Genomic DNA, 27,964 nt, shown 5'->3' with positions numbered 1-27,964 from the left:
GGAGGTGCTTTGGGCACTATTTATTTAAAGAGAAGAAATGAAACAACTTCTTGGTGCTTTTAAAACGTGTTGTCAGTATCTGTGTGTCGGGTTAAGCGCTGGTATAGCGCCATCTAGTGTTGCAGCAGTTTTGCTGGGACTGTGTTATGCTTGTTGGGAACGGGGAAGACGTTTATCCACAAGGGAAAAAAGAAATAAAGTGTGTGGTGGTTTTGCACTTACGTGTTGCTGTGCCTGACTGTGTTTGGGTTTGGAGAGCTGTACAGCCCCGATATACCACAATCCGTACAGGAAAAGTACCAAAAAGACACAAAATTTAAAACGGTACGGTACCAGCTGTTCAGGATTTTCGGTTCCGAAAGTAGACGTCACGTTTCCAGTCACATCCCTGCCCTGACTGTCGGTGGAGTAGCTGGGGGGAAAACAAACGTAGACTTGCTGGAGACCTCACAAAACCACATGCATCGATATGATTGAGATTTCACCAGGGAATGAAGCCCCCCCCCCACCCCCCCAGATTGCTTTGAAGTGATCGAGACTTCCTCCCCCATTGCTTAAACATGATCAGGACCTCACAGGGAACACCCAGCCACTGCTCTGTCATTAAGAGGGAAGCGGTGCGTATTGTGGCATAGCAGGAAGGCTGGAGTAAGACAGGGAGGTTTTACAGATATCTGTTATTTGCTTCAGAACTGGTTTGGTTCTAGTACTGGTATCGATACTGGAGTGAAAAGTTTAGTACTGATCTGACACTAATTCACAGTTGTTAGCAACATCCCAAAGCACATTAGTCCATAAAACACTTCCAAAAATGCTCACTAGAGGGGGAAATCCTGTCAAAAACCCTGGCTAGACACAAAAAGGACCTTGTAAAGTAAAATATTTATGGTTCACAAAAAATGCTCTTCAATAAGAAAAGGAAGCTCCATGGAGCACAAAGGCAATGGGATTTGCTCAAAACAATAAAGCAGTCCCATACAACCAACAGTCCCAGTACGCAGTCCCAAGAACAGTCAAAATACAAATCAAAATGTCAAAAATGCACTAACTACAAAGTGCATTGGATTTCATAAAAGGCACAAGAACTCATTATTCCAGAATGAATAGCCAGCAACTATGAGAGATCCACCGGATGTAAAGGGCATTGACTGACAGGCATCCCACCTCTTAGGGACCATCCGCAAAACACATGGAACATAACAAAGAAAATCAAAAATAGACAACTATGTACATAATCAATATAAAAAAGAATCAAGAATGAACAAAAGAGACATAAAACACAAATCTGAAACCCAGCCAGGGGAGGAGCCCCGACTGAGATATGACAGCAGGTCCCTTATCTTTTGCATCATCTCAATCATAATGTTTTCTTTGTGCTCCTCAAGAAAGCAGACAAGTCTACGGAAGTGTGAATGCCCTGCTGAACATTTTTGGTGATTCTCTTCTGCTGTGGGATGCATTCAGGATGCACTCTAAGAAGACCTCAACATTAATATATTCAGAGCACCATCTACTGGAATGTATTTAGTTATGCATGTACAAATAAAATACATCCATCCATTATCCAACTCGCTATATCCAAACTACAGGGTCACAGGGGTATGCTGGAGCCAATCCCACCCAACACAGGGCGCAAAGCAGGAAATAAACCCCAGGCAGGGTGCCAGCCCACCACAGGGCACACCCACTAGGGATAATTTAGAATCGCCAATGCACCTAACCTGCATGTGTTTGGACTGTGGGAGGAAACCAGAGCACACCCATGCAGAGAACATGCAAACTCCATGCAGGGAGGACCCGGGAAGCGAACGCGGGTCTCCTAACTGCGAGGCAGCAGCGCTACCACTGCACCACCATGCCGCCCAAATAAAATACATTGTATTTGTAATTCCAACTGATGGCATGTCACAAACATTTGTAGTAGCAAAATACATCACTGCAGATGTTTGTGATGCACTATTTGTTGGAACAACAAGTTAAATGCATATGTATCTGTTGTATGCCATTTGGTATGGGATTCATAAAAGCAGTGGTAATGTTTGTGATGTGATGCACCATCTGTTGGAATGACGAATGCAAAGCATGCGTCTCTGCTATATACCATTTGGTATGAGATTTGTAAAAGCAGAGTTAATGTTTGTGATGCACCATCTGTTCGAATGACAGAGACATAGAAACCAGATGGACACACAGATACACAGGCACTTAACCTTTTACTAGTCATGCTACCGTTATAAGACAGGATGAAATCTAAGTAATCAATGCAGACCTCAGCAATAACATCTATGGTGCACCATGTAATGCATTTGTCTTTGTTATATGGCATTAGTCATGGGATTCGCAAAAGCAGTGTTAATATTTGTGATATGTCATCTGTTGGAATGAAACATGCAAACTATATGTCTCTGTTATATGCTGTTTTACCTGGGATTCATAAAAGCACTGTTAATGTTTGTGATGTGATGCACCATCTGTTGGAATGACAAATGTGATGCATATGTCTCTGTTATACACCATTTGGTATCAGATTTGTAAAAGCAATGTTAATGTTTGTGTTGTACCATCTGTTGGAATGACAGAGATATAGCAACCATACTGACACACAGATACACAGACCCTTAACCTTTTACTAGCTATGCTACCCTTTCAGACAAGTTAAAATCTAAGTAATCAACGTAAACCTCAGTATTAACATTTGCAGTGCATCATGCAGTGCATATGCATTAGGTATGGGAATTGTAAAAGTAGTGTTAATGTTTGTAATGTGCCATCTGTTGGAATGAAAAATGCAATGCATATCTCTCAGTTATATGCCATTTGGTATGGGATTCGTAAAAGCAGTATTAATGTTTATCATCTGCCATCAGTTGGAATGATAAAATCAATGAGTTTTATTACCAGAAACACTGGTCATGTACCATCTGTTGGAATGACACAGACACTTTTTATTTATTGTTATTTTAATACAAATGCATGTGTTTAGGACATACAACTGGATGAGCTGACATTTGGATTATGTGGCATGAGTAACATGAGAATCTTTTCATGGGAGTTTTTTTAAATTGTTTGCTGTTGTCCTGTGTTGGTCACCATAGATGCCAATTCTGTCAAAAAACTTTGTTACCTCCATTCTGCTTGAAAACATGACATTATTTTTTTTCTTGGCTATCGCTACAAACTACATGGGGTAAGTAATATATATATATATTTTTTTTTGAGTGGCCTATTCCTTTAATCTAGTTCATGGTCACAGAAGATCACAAATTGTTCTGGCAACACTGGGCTCAATGCTTAAGCCAGTCTGGATGGGGCCGGAGTCCATGGTAAGGTCCGCTCACACACACATTCACAGAGGACTAATTAGGACTCACCAATCGACCCAACATGGAGTAGCTGGAGACAAATGCACACAGACTTGGGGACAACATTCAGACTCTACAGTGACAATGACAAGGCCTTGGATTTGAGTCCCGGACACTGCACACATGAGGTGTAAGTGCTGACCACTCCACCACCCTTCGTCTGCCCGTTCTCATTGTTCAGGTCTGCTTTAATTGCTGATTTCATAACTTAAAAGGTCTTATGACTGATGCAGTTTTCATTTTTAATGGATATTCTTCCATGAGATGAATAATCTTGCAGATGGAGACCCCAAGCACAGGGTGCCTGCTCAGATTTAAAAGCCTGTTCCCAAATATGTCCCAAGATCAAATCCCTCATGTATTTACTGTAAAAGCCCTCCTGTATTACACAACACAGTGTACCTCATGTCACACAAATAGGCCAAATGACCTGCGTCACATGCCTCTGAGGACCAACGCAGACACGGGGAGGACATGCAGGTTCCACACAGATACAGTCAGACGTGGGGTTCAAAGCCAGCAAACCTGAGACGGCAGCCTTAACCACTGTTCATGCTCTAAATGTGGTATTTGTGCCCCTTATTTGTCACAAATCCTGCATTCCCTGCCTGGCATGCCAGAAGGAGGCAATCAGACCCCCTCCATTAAGTCCAAAGATTAATTAAATGGTGTACGCCTGTCAGGATTGAGGGACAAAAACCACACGCGTGTATTGCAGGACTGCAAGACTGGATTGTGTGAAAAGGAGGTTAAAGTTCAATTACTTTCAAATAAAACAAGTCAGCCTCAGGTAAAGTGATACGACACGGAGTGGGGACATTGGAAAGGCACAGCACAGGTTCACAAGGCATATGCCCACCTGCTTCTCACATTAAATATTCCACATTAGAGAGCAGATCATGACTCTCACCCTCCAAAACTCCGCACGAGACAGCGTGACAGCCAAACCGACGCTCACCCCTGTCACATAAACATGGAGTCACTGCCGAAACCCGGTCTGAGACAAATCAGGGTGGAGAAACTGCAGGAAAGAACGTGTCAAGTGCAGAGAAAGTAAAAACGAGGAAAGGGAGGAAGAAAAAAAAGGAGATGAGAAAGACAAAATGACCTGGGTGTGAAGGCAAAGCAGCCTTATTGATTTAAGAGGAGTGCCAAAATGTGCCAGTCATCTAGGAGCAGGAGTCAGAAAATGAAGGGAAGGCGGAGGGAAACGTCATCAGCTGACACTGTCTGGGCCCATCTGGGTGGGTGGGCACGAGGAACCGCAGTTATAAATACACAGATATGGTGCCTTCAAAAAGCATGTCACCTTTTATTTTGAATACATTTGCAAAAATTCCTAAGCTCCTGTTTTCACTTCACGTCACTCTGAGGTCTTGAGTGTTGATTTAATGGTGGGGGGGGGGGGGGGGGGGGGGGAATTGAAATGACAGCAAAACAAAATGTGTAAAAAGTCAGGGGGTCTGAAGACTACAATACAATGAATAGAAAGGGCATTCTATAATAGATAGATAGATAGATAGATAGATAGATAGATAGATAGATAGATAGATAGATAGATAGATAGATTGATAGATAGATAGATAGATAGGAAAGGTGCTATATAATAGATAGATAGATAGATGAAAGGCACTATATGATAGATAGATAGATAGATAGATAGATAGATAGATAGATAGATAGATAGATAGATAGATAGATAGATAGATAGATAGATAGATAGATAGGAAAGGTGTTATATAATAGATAGATAGATAGATGAAAGGCACTATATGATAGATAGATAGATAGATAGATAGATAGATAGATAGATAGATAGATAGATAGATAGATAGATAGATGAAAGGCACTATATGATAGATAGATAGATAGATAGATAGATAGATAGATAGATAGATAGATAGATAGATAGATAGATAGATAGATAGATAGATAGATAGATAGATAGATAGATAGATAGATGCCCATGAGTATGCACTTTAATGGTCTGGCATCTCATCCAGGGTTGCATAATACAGCTGAGACGGGTCATATAATGCAGTTCTACTCTACCAATGCATCCATTATATAGTGCCTTTCACATCTGTATATTTGTAGTTATTATATGTCTGGCACCTTTATATTTGAATTAGTATATCATAAACTAGTCAATCAGAAATATTTAAAGAGATTTGGAGTATAAACAGTGCTCTTTATATACTACAGAAAATTAATTTCTAGTATTAAAATGTGAATGGAAAAGTCTTAAATTTAGACTGGTGTCTGTTAATATGGCTGTAATTGTATTATAATTGTAAATAAAGGTCTATATTTTAATTTCTATCTATCTATCTATCTATCTATCTATCTATCTATCTATCTATCTATCTATCTATCTATCTATCTATCTATTATATAGCACCTTTCCTATCTATCTATCTTTCTATCTATCTAGCTAGCTATCAATTGCAAAGTGCATTTCCTCTCTGTCTACTTATCTATATATTATATAGTGCCTTTCTAGTCTATCTATATATCTATTAATTATATTGTACCTTTCCTATCTATCTATCTGGTATTTACTTATGTGTTTTTAATAATTTTTGTGTTTTTTCGTATTGCAATCTAATTATCAAGCAGATACTTCCCTGTAGCTTTAACATAATGATTTGCCTGTTTGGGTCATTTATTAAATTATTATTTACCTTCTATCTGTAAATAGACAGGAATGGAGCTGTAATTCATAGATAGATAGATAGATAGATAGATAGATAGATAGATAGATAGATAGATAGATAGGAAAGGTGCTATATAATAGATAGATAGATAGATAGATAGATAGATAGATAGATAGATAGATAGATAGATAGATAGATAGGAAAGGTGCTATATAATAGATAGATAGATAGATAGATAGATAGATAGATAGATAGATAGATAGATAGATAGATAGGAAAGGTGCTATATAATAGATAGATAGATAGATAGATAGATAGATAGATAGATAGATAGATAGATAGATAGATAGATAGATAGATAGATGTGAAAGGCACTATATAATAGATAGATAGATAGATAGATAGATAGATAGATAGATAGATAGATAGATAGATAGATAGATAGATAGACGTGAAAGGCACTATATAATAGATAGATAGATAGATAGATAGATAGATAGATAGATAGATAGATAGATAGATAGATAGATAGATAGATTAGACGGGTACTTATTGAGACAACATACGGTATGACCTGACACATTACCAGACGGTCATCGGTGCGTTTACAAATCGTAACACGTTACGTTACTGATCTATCATTAATATTAATGTTTTTAACATTACGTAGCTATGACAATAAGCTCACACTCTCGGACACCGAGCACCCCAGACTCCAATAAATGAATTCTGTATTTTCGATTGTTTTACTCCAGATGGTTTTAGCAACAGCCTTCAAAAAGCAAATCAGTTCATTAACCACGATATTAGTGGTAACAAGTATTTCTAACAGTAAGCCTTGTGAATTTCCCATTAGGATTAATAAAGTATCTATCTATCTATCTATCTATCTATCTATCTATCTATCTATCTATCTATCTATCTATCTATCTATCTATCTATCTATCTACATGGGTCGGTCACGTTGTCTACATGGGTCGCGATTACGCGCTGAGTTCACTTCACGGTTTCTTTCAGCTGTTCGGGAGCGACTGGGTGTCACCGGGCGTGAAGAGAGTGGTATGTGGCGGAGGGCAGACAGCTGAATGCCGCGGCAACAATGAAGTGAATGCGGATGTGGACGCCGAGGTACCGCCTCCGGGTAACAGGGGAGTCAGGGAGTCAGGAACTTTTCGGAAATCCGAGCGGAAGCGGCTCTTTGCTACCGAGCCAGCCTTTTTTTTTCTGTACGCAGGATCCGTACGTAACAAGTAACAGCGCCTGCCCCCACCATGCACATTCCATTCCAAACGTATCTGTCTAATCGTCGCCATCTAGTATATATAGTGCCTTTCATAACTGTCTGTCTATAGAGTTTTGATAAAACAGACGGTGGTTTCTATGAATTGCACGTGTCCGGCTCAGCGCACATGTGTGGCACATGCATCCCATATGTTACACAACACGGGTAGCGCGCCCCCTTTTTGCTAAATGCAGGTATTTGATTAACCACGTTAAATGGCTTTGATCCAATCGCATTAAGCAATAACCCCCTGAAATCAATCTCGCCCGGAGATACCTCGAGGCGCCAGAGCCGGGGTGTCGCACTCTGTTGCACTCTTTGGAATTGCTGCTATTGGCTGCCCTACTCTTCTCAATCGGTAAAGGGGGCCGAAAAAAAGTGTCATTTGTGCGACACCGGGGGGATGTTTGACCGCGCGAGCCACCACCCCTCCAGTCTGGCAAACCGCACAATAAACCAATGTAAACCTTGCAAGGCTGGTTTCACGCAAACATGAGATTGCAGTCTCACACTTACACACACACAATCCGCTTCGCAGCCAAGAGAAAAAAAGCAGCGTATCTTAGTTTGAACCCTTTAATGACGTGTCGTGCAAAACACCTTAACAATATCTAATCGTTTATCACAATCAAACCTGAAAACCAAAGCTTTTCTGTGATCAGGGTTCAGCCCCGCCATCCAAGCCGGTGCAGTTAAAAGCAGATTCCAGTACAAGCAGCAAATCGGAACAAGACGATCAAATTCGCCGGGTTGTCATTCATTGTGTTGCTGCCAGATTTTAATTCCCCCCCATAAATCAGAGGCAGCGGTAATGAGCGGCGTTAGAGCACACGAGGCAGACGCGTCCCCTTGAACCCGCGTGTGTTCACATTTTACAACATTTTCCCGTCATTGCACACATCCAAGAAAGCGACACTCCCTCAACGCCTAATGGAATGCATTATAATGAGAAATCGAGTAAGCATTCTGAAGATTAATCATTATAATGCGTTAGACGGCACCATTACCTTCACATACCCAGCGCAGCAATTTGCCAGACAATCTGAGGACATTCATTTCGCCAACATAACCTTCTAGCTGACATTCAAATCTCCTTTTTTTAAAACGAATTCGATTTTTTTTCAGCCTAGATTGGATGACGCCTTACCGGCAATCCTGAGCACGGCTCTCTCCGCCGGGTCCAGCACCGATCCTCCCTGAATCTTCCTTTTTGATCTCTCATGTCTCGGTAGGTTCCACGGTAAAGTGTCTCCCGGAGCCGGCGAGATAGATCCAGATTTCTGACTAAAATCATCGTCGTCAGAAAAATCCGCAGACGAGGACATGGAACAGCGATGGGAAGCGTTCCCGGACCCAGAACTCTGTGGAGGAGAGGAGAGAAGAGAAGGGATTACGCCTCAGAGATTAGGGCATGGATGGAGAAATCAGAACTCACACACCTTCGTGGATCTCCTCACCATTTGTGGTAGTGCAGAAAAATAAAAGAAAGAGCAGACAAATACATTGAGGTAATGCGGAAGCTATGTGGCCTGCGCACAGACAGCAGTGATCCCGGCCAGCTTAACAATAAAAGCAAAAGTAATGAAGCAGAAGCGGCGGCTGCCCAAACCGATTGTGTGTGGCTCCCCCGTCAGGCCTACAACGAAACGCACTCACCAGCGTATCCATGTCGCTTGGCGTTTCTTCTTCTTTTTTCACAGAAGAAATTCAATTCTACAAGATATTAAATTGTCTTTTCACGCCTCATAGTGAAACTACAACCGCAAGACGACGGCTGTCTTCTGACACTCTCGTATTCCACTTCGTATGCAGTCACCAATTGATGAGAAATCTCTCTAGGGGGGCGGGGGTACAGACGAGCAGATGGATCAGCGAGGATCGGGATGTGCCTCTACAAACAGCTGGGCACCGCCGTCACCGCTGGACGCGAACAAGGCACATATGCGGCTCTGCTCTCCCTTTACGTGCTGACAGGTTCACATGCCGCTCCTCCCTTCCTCATCCCCTTCCTCTTCCTCCTCCTCCCTCGCTCTAATATGGATATGCAAAGCGAACGAACACCCCGGCGCGACACCGCGCAGCCAGCCAGCCGGCTCGACAGAATACGACGGAGGATCGGATTGGGATGCGGGCGCCGTCACGCTGCTGGTCCCGTGACATTCGGGAACAATGCGCGCCGCTTTTCTCGTCTGTAGTAGCACAGCAGGAACAGTGGGGACGGAGCGAGAGGCGTTGTTTTAGCAGAGGGAATATCCCGGCCTCTTCTCCTTATGATGATGAGGAGGATGATGATGATGATAATAATTATCATCATCATCAATGTAACAACATCACAAACAATATTTTAACACTGGATATATTAATATAACACCAATATATATGTTTAAATATTAAATGATCAATTTATTTTTGTTACATTGATAAGACACAATGACATAAACACAATGTTACACTGACATTTAAAATAATAATAATGATAGCAACAAGCAGAGCAGATAACTATAGCATCTTACAGTTACTTTGTCCTCATGATGTAATAGTAAAGTAAACAAAGAAAAAACTATCCATAGTGTATATAGATAGAAAAGGCACTATATAATAGATAGATAGATAGATAGATAGAAAAGGCACTATATAATAGATAGATAGATAGATAGATAGATAGATAGATAGATAGATAGATAGATAGATAGATAGATAGATAGAAAAGGCACTATATAATAGATAGATAGATAGATAGATAGATAGATAGATAGATAGATAGATAGATAGATAGATAGATAGATAGATAGATAGATAGAAAAGGCACTATATAATAGATAGATAGATAGATAGATAGATAGATAGATAGATAGATAGATAGATAGATAAAAAGGCACTATATGACAGATAGATAGATAGATAGAAATGGCACTATATAATAGATAGATAGATAGATAGATAGATAGATAGATAGATAGATAGATAGATAGATAGATAGATAGATAGATAAAAAGGCACTATATGACAGATAGATAGATAGATAGATAGATAGAAATGGCACTATATAATACATAGATAGATAGATAAAAGGCACTATATGACAGATAGATAGATAGATAGATAGATAGATAGATAGATAGATAGATAGATAGATAGATAGATAGATAGATAGATAGATAGATAGAAATGGCACTATATAATAGATAGATAGATAGATAGATAGATAGATAGATAGATAGATAGATAGATAGATAGATAGATAGAAAAGGCACTATATTACAGATAGATAGATAGACAGATAGATAGATAGATAGATAGATAGATAGATAGATAGATAGATAGATAGATAGAAAAGGCACTATATTACAGATAGATAGATAGATAGATAGATAGATAGATAGATAGATAGATAGATAGATAGATAGATAGAAAAGGCACTATATAATAGATAGATAGATAGATAGATAGATAGATAGATAGATAGATAGATAGATAGATAGATAGATAGATAGATAAGGCACTATATAATAGATAGATAGATAGATAGATAGATAGATAGATAGATAGATAGATAGATAGATAGATAGATAGATAGATAGATAGAAAAGGCACTATATTACAGATAGATAGATAGATAGATAGATAGATAGATAGATAGCTAGATAGATAGATAGATAGATAGATAGATAGATAGATAGATAGATAGATAAGGCACTATATAATAGATAGATAGATAGATAGATAGATAGATAGATAGATAGATAGATAGATAGATAGATAGATAGATAGATAGATAGATAGATAGATAGACACTCACCGGCCATTTTATTAGGTACACCTGCTCAAATGCTTGTTAACAGAAATATCTAATCAGCCAATCACATGGCAGCCATTTCAGTCAAGTTGAACCAAGAAAAGGGATTGAAGTGACTTTGAACGTGTTGTGTTTGTTGGTGCCAGACAGGCTGGTCTGAGTATTTCAGAAACTGCTCATCTACTGGGATTTTCACACACAATCATCTCGAGGGATTACAGAGAATGGTCTAAAAAAGGTTAAATATCCAGTGGGTGGCAGTTCTCTGGGTAAAAATGCCTTGTTGATGCCGAAAATCAGAGGTGAATGGCCAGACTGGGCAGAAAGGCAACAGGAACTCCAATAAGTACTTGTTACAAGTGAGGTCAGCAGAAGAGCAGCTCTGAACACACAACACATCAAACCTTGAAGCAGGTGGGCTATGACAGCAGGAGACCACACCGGGTGCCATTCCTGTCAGCTAAAAACAGGCAACTAAGGCTACAATTCACACAGGTTCACCAAAACTGGACAATAGAAGATTGGAAAAACATCACCTGGTCTGATGAGTCTCCATTTCTGTTGCAACATTCAGAGGGTGGGGTCAGAATTTGGTGTCACAACATGAAAGCATGGATCCATGCTACCTTGTATCAATGTTTCAGGTGGTGGTGGTGTAATGGCGTGGGGGATATTTTCTTGTCACACTTTGGGGTCCTTAGTACTAACTGATCATCATTCGTTTATATGCCACAGCCCACCTGAGTGTTGCTGCTGACCATGTCCATCCATTTATGACTACCATCTTCTGATGGCTACTCCCTGCAGGATAACACGCCATGTCACAAAGCTCACATCATCTCAAACTGGTTTCTTGAACTTGACAAGGAGTTCACTCGACTCAAATGGCCTCCACCACAGTCACCAGATCTAAATCCAATAGAGAACCTTTGGGATGTGGTGGAATGGGAGATTCACATTATGGATGTGCAGCTGAGAAATCAGCAGCAACTGCATGATGCTATCATGTCAGTATGGACCCAAATCCCTGAGGAATGCTTCCAGCACCTTGCTGTATCTGTGCCAGGAAGGATTATGGCAATTCTCAAAGGAAAAGGGGACCCAGCCTAGTACTAGCAAGGTGTACCTAATAAAGTGGCCTGTGAGTGTATATAGATAGATAGTTTGGGGGCACTGGGTGTGCAATAGCAAATAGTTTTGTTTTGACTATGGGCATCACTATTTTATGTGCCCATTGCCCAGATGACATTCGAGAATTTCCAAGCACATACGTTCCAAACAGTTCCAAAAAATGGCCACTGGAGGGGGGAAATTCCATCCCAAAACCCTGGCTAGTTACACAGAGGGCCACGTAGAATCTTTATAAAATCAGTGATTTATTCTGAATGAAAATGCTTTGAAATTATATGAAGCTCAGTGGAGTACAAAAATGCAAAAAGGAGTTCCGAGCAAAGACAATCTCAAAAATAACAACAGAGTCTGAGAAACAGGATTTACGGGATCGTGCTTGAGAGAAGTTCCGCCAGTGAAGAGACATTAGTAAAGGCAAAAGACGCTCGTTGATGGAATCCCCATCAAGGACTGAAAGTATAACGTCCCAAATATCCATCCATCCATCCATTTTCCAACCCGCTGTATCCTAACACAGGGTCACGGGGGTCTGCTGGAGCCAATCCCAGATAGCACAGGGCACAAGGCAGGAACAATTCCCGGGCAGGGTGCCAGCCCACCATTGGGCACACACACACCCACACACCAAGCACACACTAGAGACAATTTACGATCGCCAATACACCTAACCTGCATGTCTTTGGATGGTGGGAGGAAACCCACACAGACATGGGGAGAACATGCAAACTCCAAGCAGGGAGGACCCGGGAAGCAAACCCAGGTCTCCTTACCACTGCGCCACCATGCTGCCACGTCCCAAATATTCAATATCCAAATCATGATAAAAATCATGCTGTCCTTTTTACAGCACCACACTAATGGAGCAACCGCCATGCCATAAAGTAAACCCTTTTCATGCATGTCTGACAGTAAACTGTTACTCAGCTCTTCCAGTATTTCACACGTCAATGGGCGTGCAGTGGGGGGTCTCAATCCTTGGCATGAAAAAACAGTCCAGAAGGTCGAAAATCCCGAAAACACAACAAGCATAAGCAGAGATATGAAAAGACTCACCAACTCCCTAGCGCATTCAAATGAACTGTCAGGAACTGAGGGAAACCCTCCACCATTATGGGGTTGAGGGCAGTCCCTGGTAGTGATGGGCAGGTGGCCCCGCCTCTTAGAGAACCACCCACAAGACCCAAGGCACATAAAACAGGCATAGAAAACAAAGCAGATAATCAACAAAAGTAACCAAAACATAAAAATGAACAAATAGGACATAAAACAAGGAATTGAATTACGGGGGTTTGGGGCGGGGGGGGGAATTAGGGAATGCCGGCTGAAGCATAATAGAGGTTGTCTGTTGTCAGGGACCTGCCCCCCAGAAGCTGCGTCACGTGATGTCATTGCCACGACGATATTTAAACTAGTGTCACAGGTCAATGTCCAAGTTTGCGGATTGTTTCTTAGGAGCTTTTTCAAGAACCAAATCAGTTTCTGGTTTCATTTTGGGAATTTTTAAAATCAGAATTGAAGTTTAGGTGGGCTGGTAGTTTACAATTTTTAATACAATTAGAAAATATTTCTCTAATAACAAATTAGCCTTAAAGTATGATTACTTAAGGATGAGCAAGAACAGGTTACCATATAGGACAAGGGTCGCCAGCTGCGGTCCTGGAGGACCACCATGGTTGCAGGTTTTCATTCTAACCCTTTTCTTAATTAGTGACCTGTTTTTGCTGCTAATGAACTTCTTTTGAATTAATTTTAATTGACTTGTTCTTGAAGACTCAGACCCCTTACTTGTTTCTTCTTCCTTAATTAGTAGCCAAACAATAATGAGATACAAACTGAGCCAAAACAACTGGTGTCCATCATACAATATCTGAAAATAAAGAAAGGGGAGGGTCTCAGGAATGTTGATCTGCTCCGGACCCCCAAAACATTCTGCCAGTGCTCTTAGAAAAGAGGAAATCCACAATTTCAGAAATGTCTGCTATTGCACAACGAGAGCAGCAACAAGCCACAGAATTAAAGAACAAGTTTAATAAACGACAAGACATGGCACCTCATTGAGCAGCTGGTTGGAGTGAAATTGGTTGGAGTTTGAGGCCCTGACTTAGTTGGTCTTCTGTCAGCTCCCTCATTTCACATTTCATTTCTGTTTGGGTGCCATTTAAGGAAAGAAATGAAGCAACTCAGAGGAACGATGAAGAAATTCAGGGGAACGAATTTTAAAAAACAAGTCAATTAAAGTGAATTCAGAAGAAGTTAATTAGCAGCACAAATAGGGCACTTTAAAAAAAGGGTTAGAATGAAAACTTGCAACCACAGTGGTCCTCCAGGACCGGAGTTGGCGACTCCTGATATAGGACATTGGAATAAAGCCGACTGAAAATGGAGCCTTACAGTCATACTGTATGTGAATGAGCTACTATATAATCAGAACAGTAAGCGCAATCTGATTGGTCACTTTGGCTTTAGTGTGATTGGTCACTTTGGCTCTGGTGGAGCAACAACAGAGGAAGTGCGAACGTCAAACATATGAGGAGGGAAGTAAAGGTGCACTCTGAGAGAGTCGGGAAGTACACAACCGAAAAGGAGGCGATAAAGGCGCCTCGGAAATAACAACAAGAGTTTGAGAAGCTGGCTTCACGGGAACAGGCTTAAGAGACAGAAAGAGGTTCACCCAGAGAGAGCCGACTTCAAAGATGGAAAGTATTAAACCAAACAGTCAGTCATTTTTCAACCCACTATATCAAAACACAGGGTCACGGGGGTCTGCTGGAGCCAATCCAATGCGAGAAATGTGCCTCGGAAATAACGAAAAGAGTCTGAGAAGCCGGCTTCACGGAAACGCACGTAAGAGATGGAGTGACAGTGAAAAGAGTTTAATAATGGCATAAGACATACAGTGACAGGGTTGCCTTCCAAGATGGGAAGTATAAAACCAGCAGGAGGCAAAAAGGATGTTTCGGAAATAACGAAAAGAGCCTGAGAAGCCGGTTTTATGGGAACATGTTCAAGAGAAGGGAGTGTCCGTGATGGGACATTCATAATACACATGAATACCAAAGGAAAGGCATTGAAGGTAGGGCAAGAGATAGGAAATATTTTTAAATAATTGCATTACCTGACTTCAACGCGTGCTGTAGTTAGCATATTATAAAACTGTAAAATATATATATATACAGTATATTATTCAATAATTTAATTGTACCTTAATAAAAAAAAGCATTAACTTCTATCAAATACTATTTGTGCTACCCACCAATGTCCAGGTAAAATCTAAGTAATCAACGGAGACCTCAACGTTAACATTTGCAGTGCAGAGTGTCCATCTGGTTGGCGTTGTCTTTACTACATACCATTTGGTACAGGATTAGTAACTGCAGTGCTAATACTTGGGATGCACCATCTGTTGGATATCAGAGATCTAGTAACCTGGACGGAGACATTTGCCCTTTTATTAAGGTGGGCATGGACATGGTTTCATATTAGTGTATTTACATTTATTCATCCATTCACTGAGCTCTCTGAACACAATTTTAGGATCATAGGGGATAGGGGGGTACCATCTGGACCATCTGTTCAGTCAGAGGCCGAGCCCGTTTAACTAAAGGGCACAAACCAAGATCCACATTCAATCACACCAAGCCAATCATTCTGGTATTTGGGATGTGGAATGAAACCAATCTGACATGGGGAAAAGTGCAATTTCTCCAGCCTGACACCAGTGACCACAGTGGAATCAGTGAGACCCTTTCAGTTTCTAAACAATTTTGTTATGTTGCAGCCTTATGCCTCAAATCATTTAAATTTAAATATCTATATCTATGTATCTATATATATGTATATATTGTGGCAAGTGGCTGGGGGTGGTACTCAGCCGGGATGCCCGAAAGGACCAGAAGAAGGACTATGCCTACTCCAGATCACGAGGGGGCGACTGCCCTGGTAGCTATGGGGACCACGGGAAAGGAACTAGGAAGCTCAACCCTATAGGGGCCCGTGGTCACCACCAGGGGGCGCCCCGATGCCTGAGGAGCCCTGGCTCTCAGCATTTCTGCCACACCCGGAAGTGCTGGGGGGAAGAAGACCAGGGACACCCGGAGTGCTTACCGGCTGTGCAGTCGGTACTTCCGCCACACCAGGAAGTTCTGGCAGAAGTTCATCGGGAGGCACGTGGAGCATGTCTGGGTGAGCATTAAAGGGGCCGCCTCCCTCCATTCGGCAGCTGGAGTTGGGTGGAAGAGGACAAAGCCTGGAGGAGAGGAGTAGAGGGGGTCAGGAGGAGAGGCATTGAGAGAGACCTGGACTGTGGGTGTTTGGTACGGGGTACTGGGTTGTGTGCACTGTAAATAATAGTTGGAGATGAATAAACGTGTGTTGGGTTTTGTACCTACCATGTCCGCCTGTCTGTGTCAGGGCCAGTCACCACAATAAATATATATATAATAAAATGCTTCTGGGCGGCACGGTGGTGCAGTGGGTAGCGCTGCTGCCTCACAGTTAGGAGACCCAGGTTTGCTTCCCAGGTCCTCCCTGCGTGGAGTTTGTTCTCCCCGTGTCTGCATGGGTTTCTTCCGGGTACTCTGGTTTCCTCCCACAGTCCAAAGACATGCAGGTTAGGTGCGTGGTTGGTGTGTGTGTGCGTGCCCTGCAGTGGGCTGGCGCCCTGCCCAGGGTTTGTTTCCTGCCTTGCGCCCTGTGTTCGCTGGGATTGGCTCCAGCAGACCCCCGTAGACCCTGTAGTTAGGATATAGCAGGTTGGATAATGGATGGATGGATGGAAAATGCTTCTGTGTGTGTGTGTGTCTGGTCCCTCCAAGCAATCTGATTGGTCAGTTGTGCTTTGGTTGCTCAGTCACATGTGATCAAGAAAGGAAACTTCAGGCAAGAGAGGCTGAGACACACGAGGGTCCCAGAGGAGAGGCGTAGGAGGAACGCTGAGGATAGATGTTAAGGTAAGAGATATCAGAACTTAAAAATTTTCAAATGTATTCTGTTACCTGTCTTTGATCATTTTAATACATTTCCAGAAATTTCTAAAATTCTACTGGGGTATTAAGGGTTGTTTGATGAGGGCAAAAAAAATTAATTGAAATGATTTTAGCACAAGACTGCAACGTAACAAAATGTGAAGAAAGTGAAGAAAGTCCAAATATGCACTGAAGATATGACACATGAACACTGGCCACCGGTGCTGTGAAGGAGCAGTGCTAACCATCGTGTCATCCATGAAAATCCTTCATCTCCCCAAGTCCCACCTAAAGAATGAGTTGGACCAAGAGTTCACCTTGTTACATCTTCAACTTCTCTCCTGAGTGCCAGTTCTCCTTGGACATTTTGCCCTCCTTGCTCATCTAATCGCCCACTTTGAACCTTCTCTCCAGTTTTGAAGCCTTTCTGTCAGGTCCTTTTTACAGCACCACACTAATGGAGCAACCGCCATGCCATAAAGTAAACCCTTTTCACGCATGTCTGACAGTAAACTGTTACTCAGCTCTTCCAGTATTTCACACGTCAGTGGGCGTGCAGTGGGGGTCTCAATCCTTAGCATCTGTCTGACTGTGCCCACCGTCTGTTTCAATGCATCCCTGACTTTTTCACTCCTTTTTTCACTGCTTACTCTGATTTCTTTTGCTTATCCAGACTGATTGCGTGCTGGCTGGTCAGGTGGGCTTCTCTGCATACGTTGCTGCATCTTATTCATTTTCCTGTTTTCCCCCTGGGTTCGTTTGTCCTCTTACATTCCTTTACAAATAGAAAGCATTCCCAATACCTCAGTGTTTCCAGGCTCTCTATTGATTTCTCCAAATAAAGATATCCCATTGTGCACATAAAAAAATCTCTTTTCCAAATTAACCAGAGTGGATTTATAAAGTCTTCAGAGTCCTTCACTTTCTGCACACTTTACTGTCTTGAAGATTTCATTTGCCATTTGTGCCCATCAGTCGTCACGCAGTAACCCATAATGACAAAGTCAAAACATCGTTTCAGAAAGGTTTGCATCCTTAGAAGCATTTTGTTAGAAGCCCCTTTGAGTCTTCTTGGAGGGGTCTCTACAAGCTTTGCACACCTGCATTCAGGCAGTTTCTCCTACTCTTAATGGCAGATCCTCTCAAGCTCGGTTAGACTCGATTGGCTGTGTCCTCAAACTGCCACCTTCAAGGTGTCTCCACACATGCCAGGCCCACAAAAGGACGCTCAGAGACTTTCCACTCCAGCTGTGTGCTTCAGGTCATTATTATGGTGAAAGGTGGGCAGTCACCCCCAGTCTGAGGTGGCATGCACTCTAGAGCAGGTTTCCTTCAAGGTTCTCTCTGTATTTGGCTTCATTCATCCTTCCCTCAATTCTGATCAGTCTCCTTGTTCCTGTAGCCCCATATCATGATGCTGCTACCCTCATGCTCCACCATAGGGAGGGTATTAGACAAGTGATGGGAGTTCCTGGTCCTCACTAGATGTGTGCTTGGAGTTCTGCCCAAAGAGTTCCATTATTTTTCTCATCAGATCAGAGAATCTTTTTTCCTCCTGCTCTTCAAGTCCTTTAAATGCCATCATATGCCTTCTACTCAAGAGTGGCTCCCAACTAGCCCCTCTACCATAAACGCTTAATTGATGGAGTGCCGCTTAGATGGTCATCCTTCTCACAGGTTCTCCCATTTCAGCAGAGGACATCTGAAGCTCTGTTGCAGTGACCATTGGGGTTTTTGGTCACCTCCCTGACCAAGGCTCTTCTTGCCTGGTGACTCAGTTTGGCTGGGTGGCCAACTCTAAGAAGAGTCCAGGGGCCTCATGTATAACGCCATGCGTAGAATTCACACTATAACATGGTGTACAGACAAAAACGGAAATGTGCGTATGCACAGAAAAATCCAGATGCATAAATCTGTGCGAACACCAACTTCCACGTTCTTCCTGGTCAGCGTGAAAAGTAACGCATGTGCACACGCTTATCGTCCCGCCCCTCTCCTCCTGGAATTACGCTTCTTTGAATATGCAAATCAATATGAATAGCCATTAAGCTCAGCCTTCTGTGAAAACGCAATGGCAAATGCACGGGGGTAAATAGAAGAATTTCAGCGAATACCAAGTGGAGGCAAAGAAAAACGTACTATTTGTTGGTTTAAACAGTGATATAATCAACAAAAGGAAGTTGATCGAGTGACATAGGGTGTCGGAAAAACTTGAAAGCTCAAGTTCACAAAGTCGCACAGTGCCCGAAATAAAGAAGAAGTTGTCAGATATCAAAGTCGCCATGAAAAGGGGAGTCATAGCCCAGTGTCATATGAAAGCTTGTTAGGGTACAGAGAAAAAAAAAATAGGCACACAGTGGGGAGAAAAGCACGAAATGTCAACTTTAATCTCGAAATTTCCACTTTAATCACGTAGCTTATTTTGTCATTAAAGTAGAACATCATAAACTTCATCTTAAAATCGTTTATTTTACTAGGTTCTCAAATCCCATTGTAACTAAAGTACACGTTAAATGGTTTGTTTTGTATTTGATCTTCTATGTGCTCTATGTGTGTGAATCACTACGTGCTTCCGGGCTTTCTCTTCTTCCGACAGGACACAGAATCCATTACATTCATGATATTACAGCTCTCTGAATAATTAAAATACTGAGATGTATACGGGATATCATTTTCATGATGATAGGAGTTAAAGCATGTTATTAAACATGGGAACATGGTGGCACAGTGCTTGTTCATGTCTCACGCAAGATGCTTGCTGTGCCGTGCGCGACCTCCAACGAAATACTTTATTGCAGCAGTACTGTCTCTGTCAAACGTACTAACCCCCAATTCCTGTCCTTACTTTTCTTTCTCCAAATACCCAATCGCCACACAATCAGATCTAGATGATAATAGATGTTAAGCCATCTGTAAGCTTAGAACGCCAATTCTTCAAAACTTTTAAGGAACATTGAAATATCTTCGTAGTACGTGTTTAATTATTCTATACATTCAGTGTCGCGCGAATACAGCGCGAGGCAGGAAAAATCCGAGAATGGAGCGCCAGATCCTCGCTAGCGTAGCAACACCGTGTCCTCACATGTTTACTTATTAACAATATAGATTATTTAAATGAAGTGAAAGTTTTATCTGTATAATATAATAAACATATTTTGCTGCATTTCATCTTGAAATTGATATCGTCATATTATGTAAATACTCGCTTTATAAAGTGGCTCAGTTTGTGTAATATTATAACTGTATCGCAAGTTTACAGTGAGGTCATTGTACTTATAAGTACAAACAGTTCTACAAGGAGCACTTGATGGCTGATTGAGTGCGTTTAGAATTCTTGGGATGAAACTGTTTCTGAACCGCGAGGTCTGTACAGGAAAGGCTCTGAAGCGTTTCTCGTATGACGGCAGTTCAAATAGACTGTGTGCATGGCTGAGGCACCATGTGCTTGATGCTGTATACCAATAATTCTCTGCTGTAGAGCTGTGATTCCCCACTCAGATACAGTGATATAAATACTGTGGTGCAGTGAGAGTAATATGGAAAAAGATGATCCGCTGTGGCAACCCCTAACGGGAGCAGCTGAAAGAAGAAGAAGAAGGTGCAGTGAGAGTAACAACGCTAAAGCAGTTATGGTATTTGGAATACTTTGGCTATTCCCTGGACCATTATATTGTTACAGGTTAATTACAATCAGATGCATTAAACTAATAAACAATATGAGGTTAGTGTCAGTGCATATGATAAAGACGCATCAGGGATATGGATATAAAAAAGAAAGGGTAACCACACAGCTTTGATGCTGGGTGCCGCCAGTCTGCAGAACCAAGCGGAGAACTTGCGTACACCAGGTTATGAGGTACCGTGGAAATGTGCGTGGCTTTACACCAAGTTTAGGTTTTATACATCGTGATTTGAAACATTCGTACGTAACATTTATGTGCATACGCACCGTTTATACATGAGGCCCCTGGTAATTCCAAACTTCTTCCATTTCACAGTTCTTGCATTTGCCCTCAGAGTCCTTCTAAATGCTGTTTGGCAAACTCCAAGTGGGCTGTCATTTACTTTGCGCCCTGCCCCACCATAACCTGTCCTGCTTTTTTCAAAAGCTTTAGATTTGTCAAAAATTTCGACCTCTGGGTTTTTGACAGATCTCAACATTTTAGGGTCAGCTGATACTGAAAACATTGATATCTCGATGCTGGGTGTGTGTCTGTCTGTGTCTGTCTGTGTGTCACAGTTTCTTGAAAATGGTCAAGAGCTAAAACGGCTGGACGGAAAAATACCAAACTCTGTATCTCAGCCTGTTATAAGATGACGATGTGCTCATTCGTTTTTGAGCCAAATTGTGCCTTTTACTTTCATCGAGATACTCTGCCATCAGTGTCTGATTGATAGAATGCTGCTGAGATGTCTGTCCTTCTGACAGGTTCTCCTATCTCAGCAGTGGACTTCTGAAGCAGTGTTAGAGTCACCATGTGTGGTCCTGGTCAACTCCCTAACCAAGGTCCTAATTGCCTATATACTCAATTTGGCCAATTCTCTGAAGAGTCCTGGTAGTTCCTAACTTCTTCCATTTCAAAGTTCTTGAGTGTGCTGTGCTACTTGGAACATCCAAAGCATTAGAAATGGTATGATCGCCTTTGCCCTGATCTGTACCTCACCACAGTTTGATCACAGAGGTCTATAGAGAGTTCCTTGGACTTCATGGCTTCTAGTCCCGACCTGCAGTGTGAATTATGAGACCTGCTATACACAGCGAATATGTTTAAAGTTCTGCTCAAGTAGTACAAAGTCTGTCTCATCAGACCAGAAAATCTTTTCCATCAGGCTCTGAAAGTCCAAGCCGGCAGTCACATGCTTTTTACTTTCTTCTAGACACTCTGCCATCAATGCCTGATTGATAGAGTGCTGCTGAGATCATTGATCTTCTGACAGGTTCTCCTATCTCAGCAGTGGATTTCTGAACCTGTGCTAGAGTGAGCATTTCTGGTCACCTCCCTAACCCAGGTCCTAATTGCCCTTATACTTAGTTTGGCCAATTCTCAGAGGAGTCCTGGTGCTTCCTAATGTCTTCCAGTTCAAAGTTCTTGAGGGTGCTGTGCTGCTTGGAACATTCAAAGCCCTACAAATGGTTTGATCCCCTTTGTCCTGATCTTTATCTCACCACAGTTTGGTCACAGAAGTCTACAGAGAGTTCCTTGGACTTCATGGCTTGGTTTTTGTCCTGACCTGAAGTGTAAATTATGAGATCTTCTATACACAGGGACAGTGGATGAAGTTCTGCTCATGGAGTAAAACTTCTGTCTCATCAGATCAGAAAATCTTTTCCTTCAGGCTCTGAAAGTCCACGCAGGCCATCACATTCCTTTTACTTTCTTCTAGACACTCTGCTATCAATGCCTGATTGATAGAGTGCTGCTGAGATGGTTGATCTTCTGACAGGTGGTCCTGTCTCAGCAGTGGGCTTCTGAAGCTGTGTTAGAGTGACCATCTGTGGTCCTGGTCACCTCCTTAACCAAGGTCCTAATTGCCCATTTACTCAGTTTGGCTAATTCTCAGAAGAGTCCTGGTGAATCCTAACTTCTTCCATTTCAAAATTCTTGAGGGTGGTGTACTGCTTGGAAAATTCAAAGCTTTACAAATGGTTTGACCCCTTTGCCCTGATCTGTACCTCACCACAGTTTGGTCACAGAGGTCTACAGAGAGTTCTTTGGACTTCATGGCTTGGTTTTTGTCCTGACCTGAAGTGTGAATTATGGGACCTGCTATACACAGGAATGTCTGTCTCATCAGACCAGAAAATCTCTTCCCTTGGGCTCTGAAAGTCCAAGCAGACTGTCACTTGCCTTTTACTTTCATTTAGACACTCTGCTATTATGTTTGATCTTCTGACAGATTCTTCTATCTCAGCAGTGGACTTCTGAAGCTGTGTTAGATTGACCATGTGTGGTCCTAGTCAACTCCCTAACCAAGGTCCTTATTGCCCATATACTCAGTTTGGTCAATTCTCAGAAGAGTTCTGGTAGTTCCTAACTTCTTCCACTTCAAAGTTCTTGAGTGTGCTGTGGTACTTGGAACATCCAAAGCCTTAGAAATGGTATGATTGCCTTTGCCCTGATCTGTACCTTACCACAGTTTGGTCGCAGAGGTCTGCAGAGAGTTCCTTGGACCTCACGGCTTTGTGTCCCAGTCTACAGTACAAATTATGGGACCTTCTGTATACCGGGACAAGTGTGCCTTTCTAAATGTCCAGCCAGTTCAATGAGCCACAGGTGGGACTCCAATCAAGTTCTAGAAACATCTCAAGGAGAATGAAAGCAGACAGGAGGCACCTGACCACAATCTGGAGTGCTGCAGCAAAAAGGTCTTCAAGGAAGGAGAGATTTCAGTTTGTGATCTTTAAGAAATTTGCCAAACTTTCTAAAAATGTGTTGCCACTTTGTCATTTTGGGTTATGGAGTGTAGACTGAGGGGCAAAAATAAGCATTTCAAATGAAATCAGTCAGTCAGTCAGTCAGTCAGTCATTGTCCAACCTGCTATATCCTAACACAGGGTCATAGGGGTCCGCTCGAGCTAATCGCAGCCAGCACAGGGCACAAAGCAGGAAACAAACCCCGGGCAGGGCGCCCACCCACCGCAGGGCACACACTAAGCACACACTTGGGACAATTTAGGACTGCCAATGCACCTAACCTGCATAGGTTAGGTTGGGTCTGTTGGGTTGAAAGGGGCAACAGCGACCCCTAGCGTCTTACAACACTCACATCAGATCTGATGGCTGCGGCACGCTGCCACAAAAATGGGAACAATTGAGTGTTGGCCAACGTGTCTCATCACCATCTTTTTGAATAACACTTGGTCACCCCCTGATTTGGTTCAGATCGGTCAAAGGGTGGGAAGATTGTAATATTTACTCTCAGCCAGCAGGTGCCACTAGTGTGCAAACTGTAACGTACAAGGGGAAAAAAAACAACTGGGACCCTCAGGGTGAAATATTTGGTTTACAAAGTAGTGTGTCTTATCTGAATGGCCCTACAGAGTAACTATGCCAAATTTGATCCAGATGGGTCATAGGATGTAGGATTGCAATACTTACTCTATGCCACCAGGTGGCACTAGTGGCAAACTGTAGCCCACAATGGGAGGGGGACCTACTGGAACCCCAAGGATCAAAATTTTGGCTTCCAAAGTAGTCTGTCTTGTGTGTATGGTCCTAGAGAACAACCATGCCAAATTTGGTCCAGATGGGTCAAAGGGTGCAGGATTGTATATGGAACAGTCAGACAGACAGACAGACATTCCATTTTATGCACAGAGATTTTAAGAATAAATGCAGAGATGACTTTCTAGCGGGTGATTTACAACAAGAATTTGTTGCACTAAACTTGGTGACAATGCTGCAATACTGCACGTCTTTGGACAGTGGGAGGAAACCCACGCAGACACGAAGGGAAGACCTGGGAAGCAAACGCAAGTCTCCTTACTGCGAGGCAGCAGCGCTACCACTGTGCCACCGTGCCGCCCCCAAATAAAATCAACAACACCATAAAGTGTGCAGAAAGTGAAGGGGCTGACTACGTTCTGCAGCCGCGGTGCGTATAGGCGGACATTTAAGAGTTTAACGCGTTGAGGGTGGGTTTGGATTCGAGGTCTGCTCATGAGTGTCCCCTGCAGTCTGAAATACATGATATATATCTATGCGCACCAAGCCTAAATTATTCATGTAAACGTATTGATTAGCACAGCCATTCCTAGGCTCCAATCCCATTAATTTATTTTTCTGTCCGAGGCGGCAGCGGTGATGTAATCTTAGAGCCACTGAGTGCTCAGCACAAAGCTGGCAGCCGATCTTCGGTTTCATGAAAAATGAAAGCAGCGTCTCATCCAGGCAGCGGGACAAAATGGGCACCGGGGGCATTTTCAAAGCAGATGCCTCTTGTATGAAAGGCGCTATACAAAATAATGAGGGAATGTTTTCTGCTTCTCATGAGAGTTGTGAGATATCGGCATCCTGTGATAAAGAAACAACACATCCACAGAGGACTTTGTTGTAATGTTCACAATGTAAAAAAAGGCAAAGGCACTGGACAAAAATAAAGATGGATTGATAAAAGGTTCTGCAAAGAATTTGTAAAGAAACGCCCGTGATGAGATAACCCCAATTCCAAAATGGTTAGGACAGCTTGGGCAACGCTAATAGACACACAAAGGAGTGATCTGTAAATTCTGTTTCCCCTGCACTATACTAAAAACACTAAACCAAGACATTATTGGATAGCTGACCTTGTGAATTGAATTATTTTTTTTAATATACACTGCGGCGGACATCTGGCTGCTCAACCCGGCTGGGACGCCCAAGGAAGAGAAGGATGGGGGAAGGCAGCAACTAAGGGGACATTGCCTCCCCCAAGACACCAGATGGCAAGTTCCCTGCAGCATAGCGTTGCCCCGGATTCCCGCAGTGCACCATGGGATTTGGAGTTCAGCTTCTCAGCCCTGCTGGATACCAGGGGTGCCGCCCGGAGACGCTGCCAGGGGACTCGCATCTTTCCCATAGCCCAGAAGTACTATCGAGTCACGGGGAAGGAAGCCCCGAAGTACTTCCAGGCTGAAGGAAAAGCAGGTTCTCCATCTGACCCGGAAGTACTGGCAAGTCACGTGACCGAAAGAGGAGAAGCACTTCTGGGTCAAGGGCTATATAAAGGACTGATGGAGACCCAGCAAGCTAGCTGGAGTTGTGAGGTAGAAGACGGAGCTCGCTGGCAAGTGTAGGGGAGAGAATTGTGTGGATTTCTGGTATTGTTATTATAGCTTTTGCCTGTGTATGGTGGCGGAGGTGCTTTTGAGCACTATTACAAGAAGAAAAAGAATTAAAGACCTTCCTGGTGATTTTACCCTGTGTTCAGTGTGTCTGTCTGTTGGGTTGAAACGGGCAACAGTGACCCCTAACGTCTTATAACACTCACGTCAAATCTGACGGCTGCAACACGCTGCCACAAAAATGGGAACAATCGAGTTTTGACCAACGTGTCTCATCACCATCTCCTTGAATAACACTTAGTCACCCCCTGATTTGGTTCAGATCGGTCAAAGGGTGGGAGGATTGTAATACTTACTCTCAGCCTGCAGGTGCCACTAGTGTGCAAACTGTAACATACAAGGGGGAAAAAAACAACTGGGACCCTCAGGGTGAAATATTTGGTTTACAAAGTAGTGTGTCTTATCTGGATGGCCCTACAAGGAAGGAGGAGGTGAGAAGGAAGGAGGTGAAAAGTCAAGGAGGAGCGCTGGGGCCATCAACACGAGTTCTGCCGGCCATCCATCTCCGAGGGTCCTTCATGACCCCGTAAGTTCAGAGCCACCCACTTTATGTCTGCTGCTGAGAAACCATCTGAGACAAAAAGAAAAATGTGGCTGCTGTGTGTGTGTGTGTTGGGTGAGGGGGGCTGTTTCGGAATATGTACCAAGGTGGGATGATGTGGGGGTGGTCAGGCCAACAATTACTGACCAGGTTTGTGTCTCCTACTGTTACTGAGCATGGCAATGACAGTCGGCAAAGACAAAGGCCCACCAGGGAGGCACCCACACCGCCAGGTTAAAGTTGGTGTCAAGGGGGACCCTGTTAGACCCTTCAGGAAGGTGCATATGGAGTTATGGTGGTGGTGGGATGGGAGAGAAGAGCATGGTGGCACAGCAGTTGGTGCTGCTGCTACCACCTCACAGCCTGGTTGTAAAAATGCAGTTTCATTACGACGTGCTAGCGTACACGAACAAACAAAATAATGCCAACGTGTGACGATGCGGGTTCGCTGCATACTGCCATCGTCCGTCTGGGAGCCCTTGAACCCTGCACCATTGTAATGTTACCGATGAGTGAGGCCTAACAATGGAGCAAGGGGATGGAGATAGATAGATAGATAGATAGATAGATAGATAGATAGATAGATAGATAGATAGATAGATAGATAGATAGATAGATAGATAGGAAAGGTGCTATACAACAGATAGATAGATAGATAGATAGATAGATAGATAGATAGATAGATAGATAGATAGATAGATAGATAGATAGATAGATAGATAGATAGATAGATAGATAGATAGATAGATAGATAGGAAAGGTGCTATACAACAGATAGATAGATAGATAGATAGATAGATAGATAGATAGATAGATAGATAGATAGATAGATAGATAGATAGATAGATAGATAGATAGATAGATAAGAAAGGTGCTATATAATAGATAGATAGATAGATAGATAGATAGATAGATAGATAGATAGATAGATAGATAGATAGATAGATAGATAGATAGATAGGAAAGGTGCTATATAATAGATAGATAGATAGATAGATAGATAGATAGATAGATAGATAGATAGATAGATAGATAGATAGATAGATAGATAGATAGATAGATAGATAGATAGATAGATAGGAAAGGTGCTATATAATAGATAGATAGATAGATAGATAGATAGATAGATAGATAGATAGATAGATAGATAGATAGATAGATAGATAGATAGATAGATAGATAGACCGACCACAGGGCAAGCACCCCCTGTGAAAAACAGAGACAAGGGATAATTAGGGGGGCAGAACGATTAGGCCGTGGTGGGCAATTTAGCCAGGAGATCAGGAATCACCCTGCTCTTTACAAAGGGTACCCAGGGATCTTTTATGACCACAGAGAGTCAGGACTTGGGTTTTATGTCATATCTGAAGGACGGCATCATTGTTACAGCCCAGTGTTCTTGTCACT

General features: G+C 42.5%; 1 protein-coding gene across 1 annotated transcript in view; it reads right to left on the bottom strand.

The window, feature by feature from the left end:
- The window catches only part of dst (dystonin), a 565,996-nt gene that overhangs the window by 519,552 nt on the left and 18,480 nt on the right, over positions 1 to 27,964 (bottom strand). The window contains exon 4 of the mRNA XM_051919257.1: positions 8,449 to 8,662. Coding sequence (XP_051775217.1) covers positions 8,449 to 8,662 — 214 coding nt within the window. The remainder of the gene's footprint in view (positions 1 to 8,448; positions 8,663 to 27,964) is intronic.

Source organism: Erpetoichthys calabaricus, chromosome 15 (assembly GCF_900747795.2).
Source record: "Erpetoichthys calabaricus chromosome 15, fErpCal1.3, whole genome shotgun sequence".
Taxonomy (NCBI): domain Eukaryota; kingdom Metazoa; phylum Chordata; class Cladistia; order Polypteriformes; family Polypteridae; genus Erpetoichthys; species Erpetoichthys calabaricus.
This window is presented reverse-complemented; position numbering and strand designations above follow the sequence as displayed.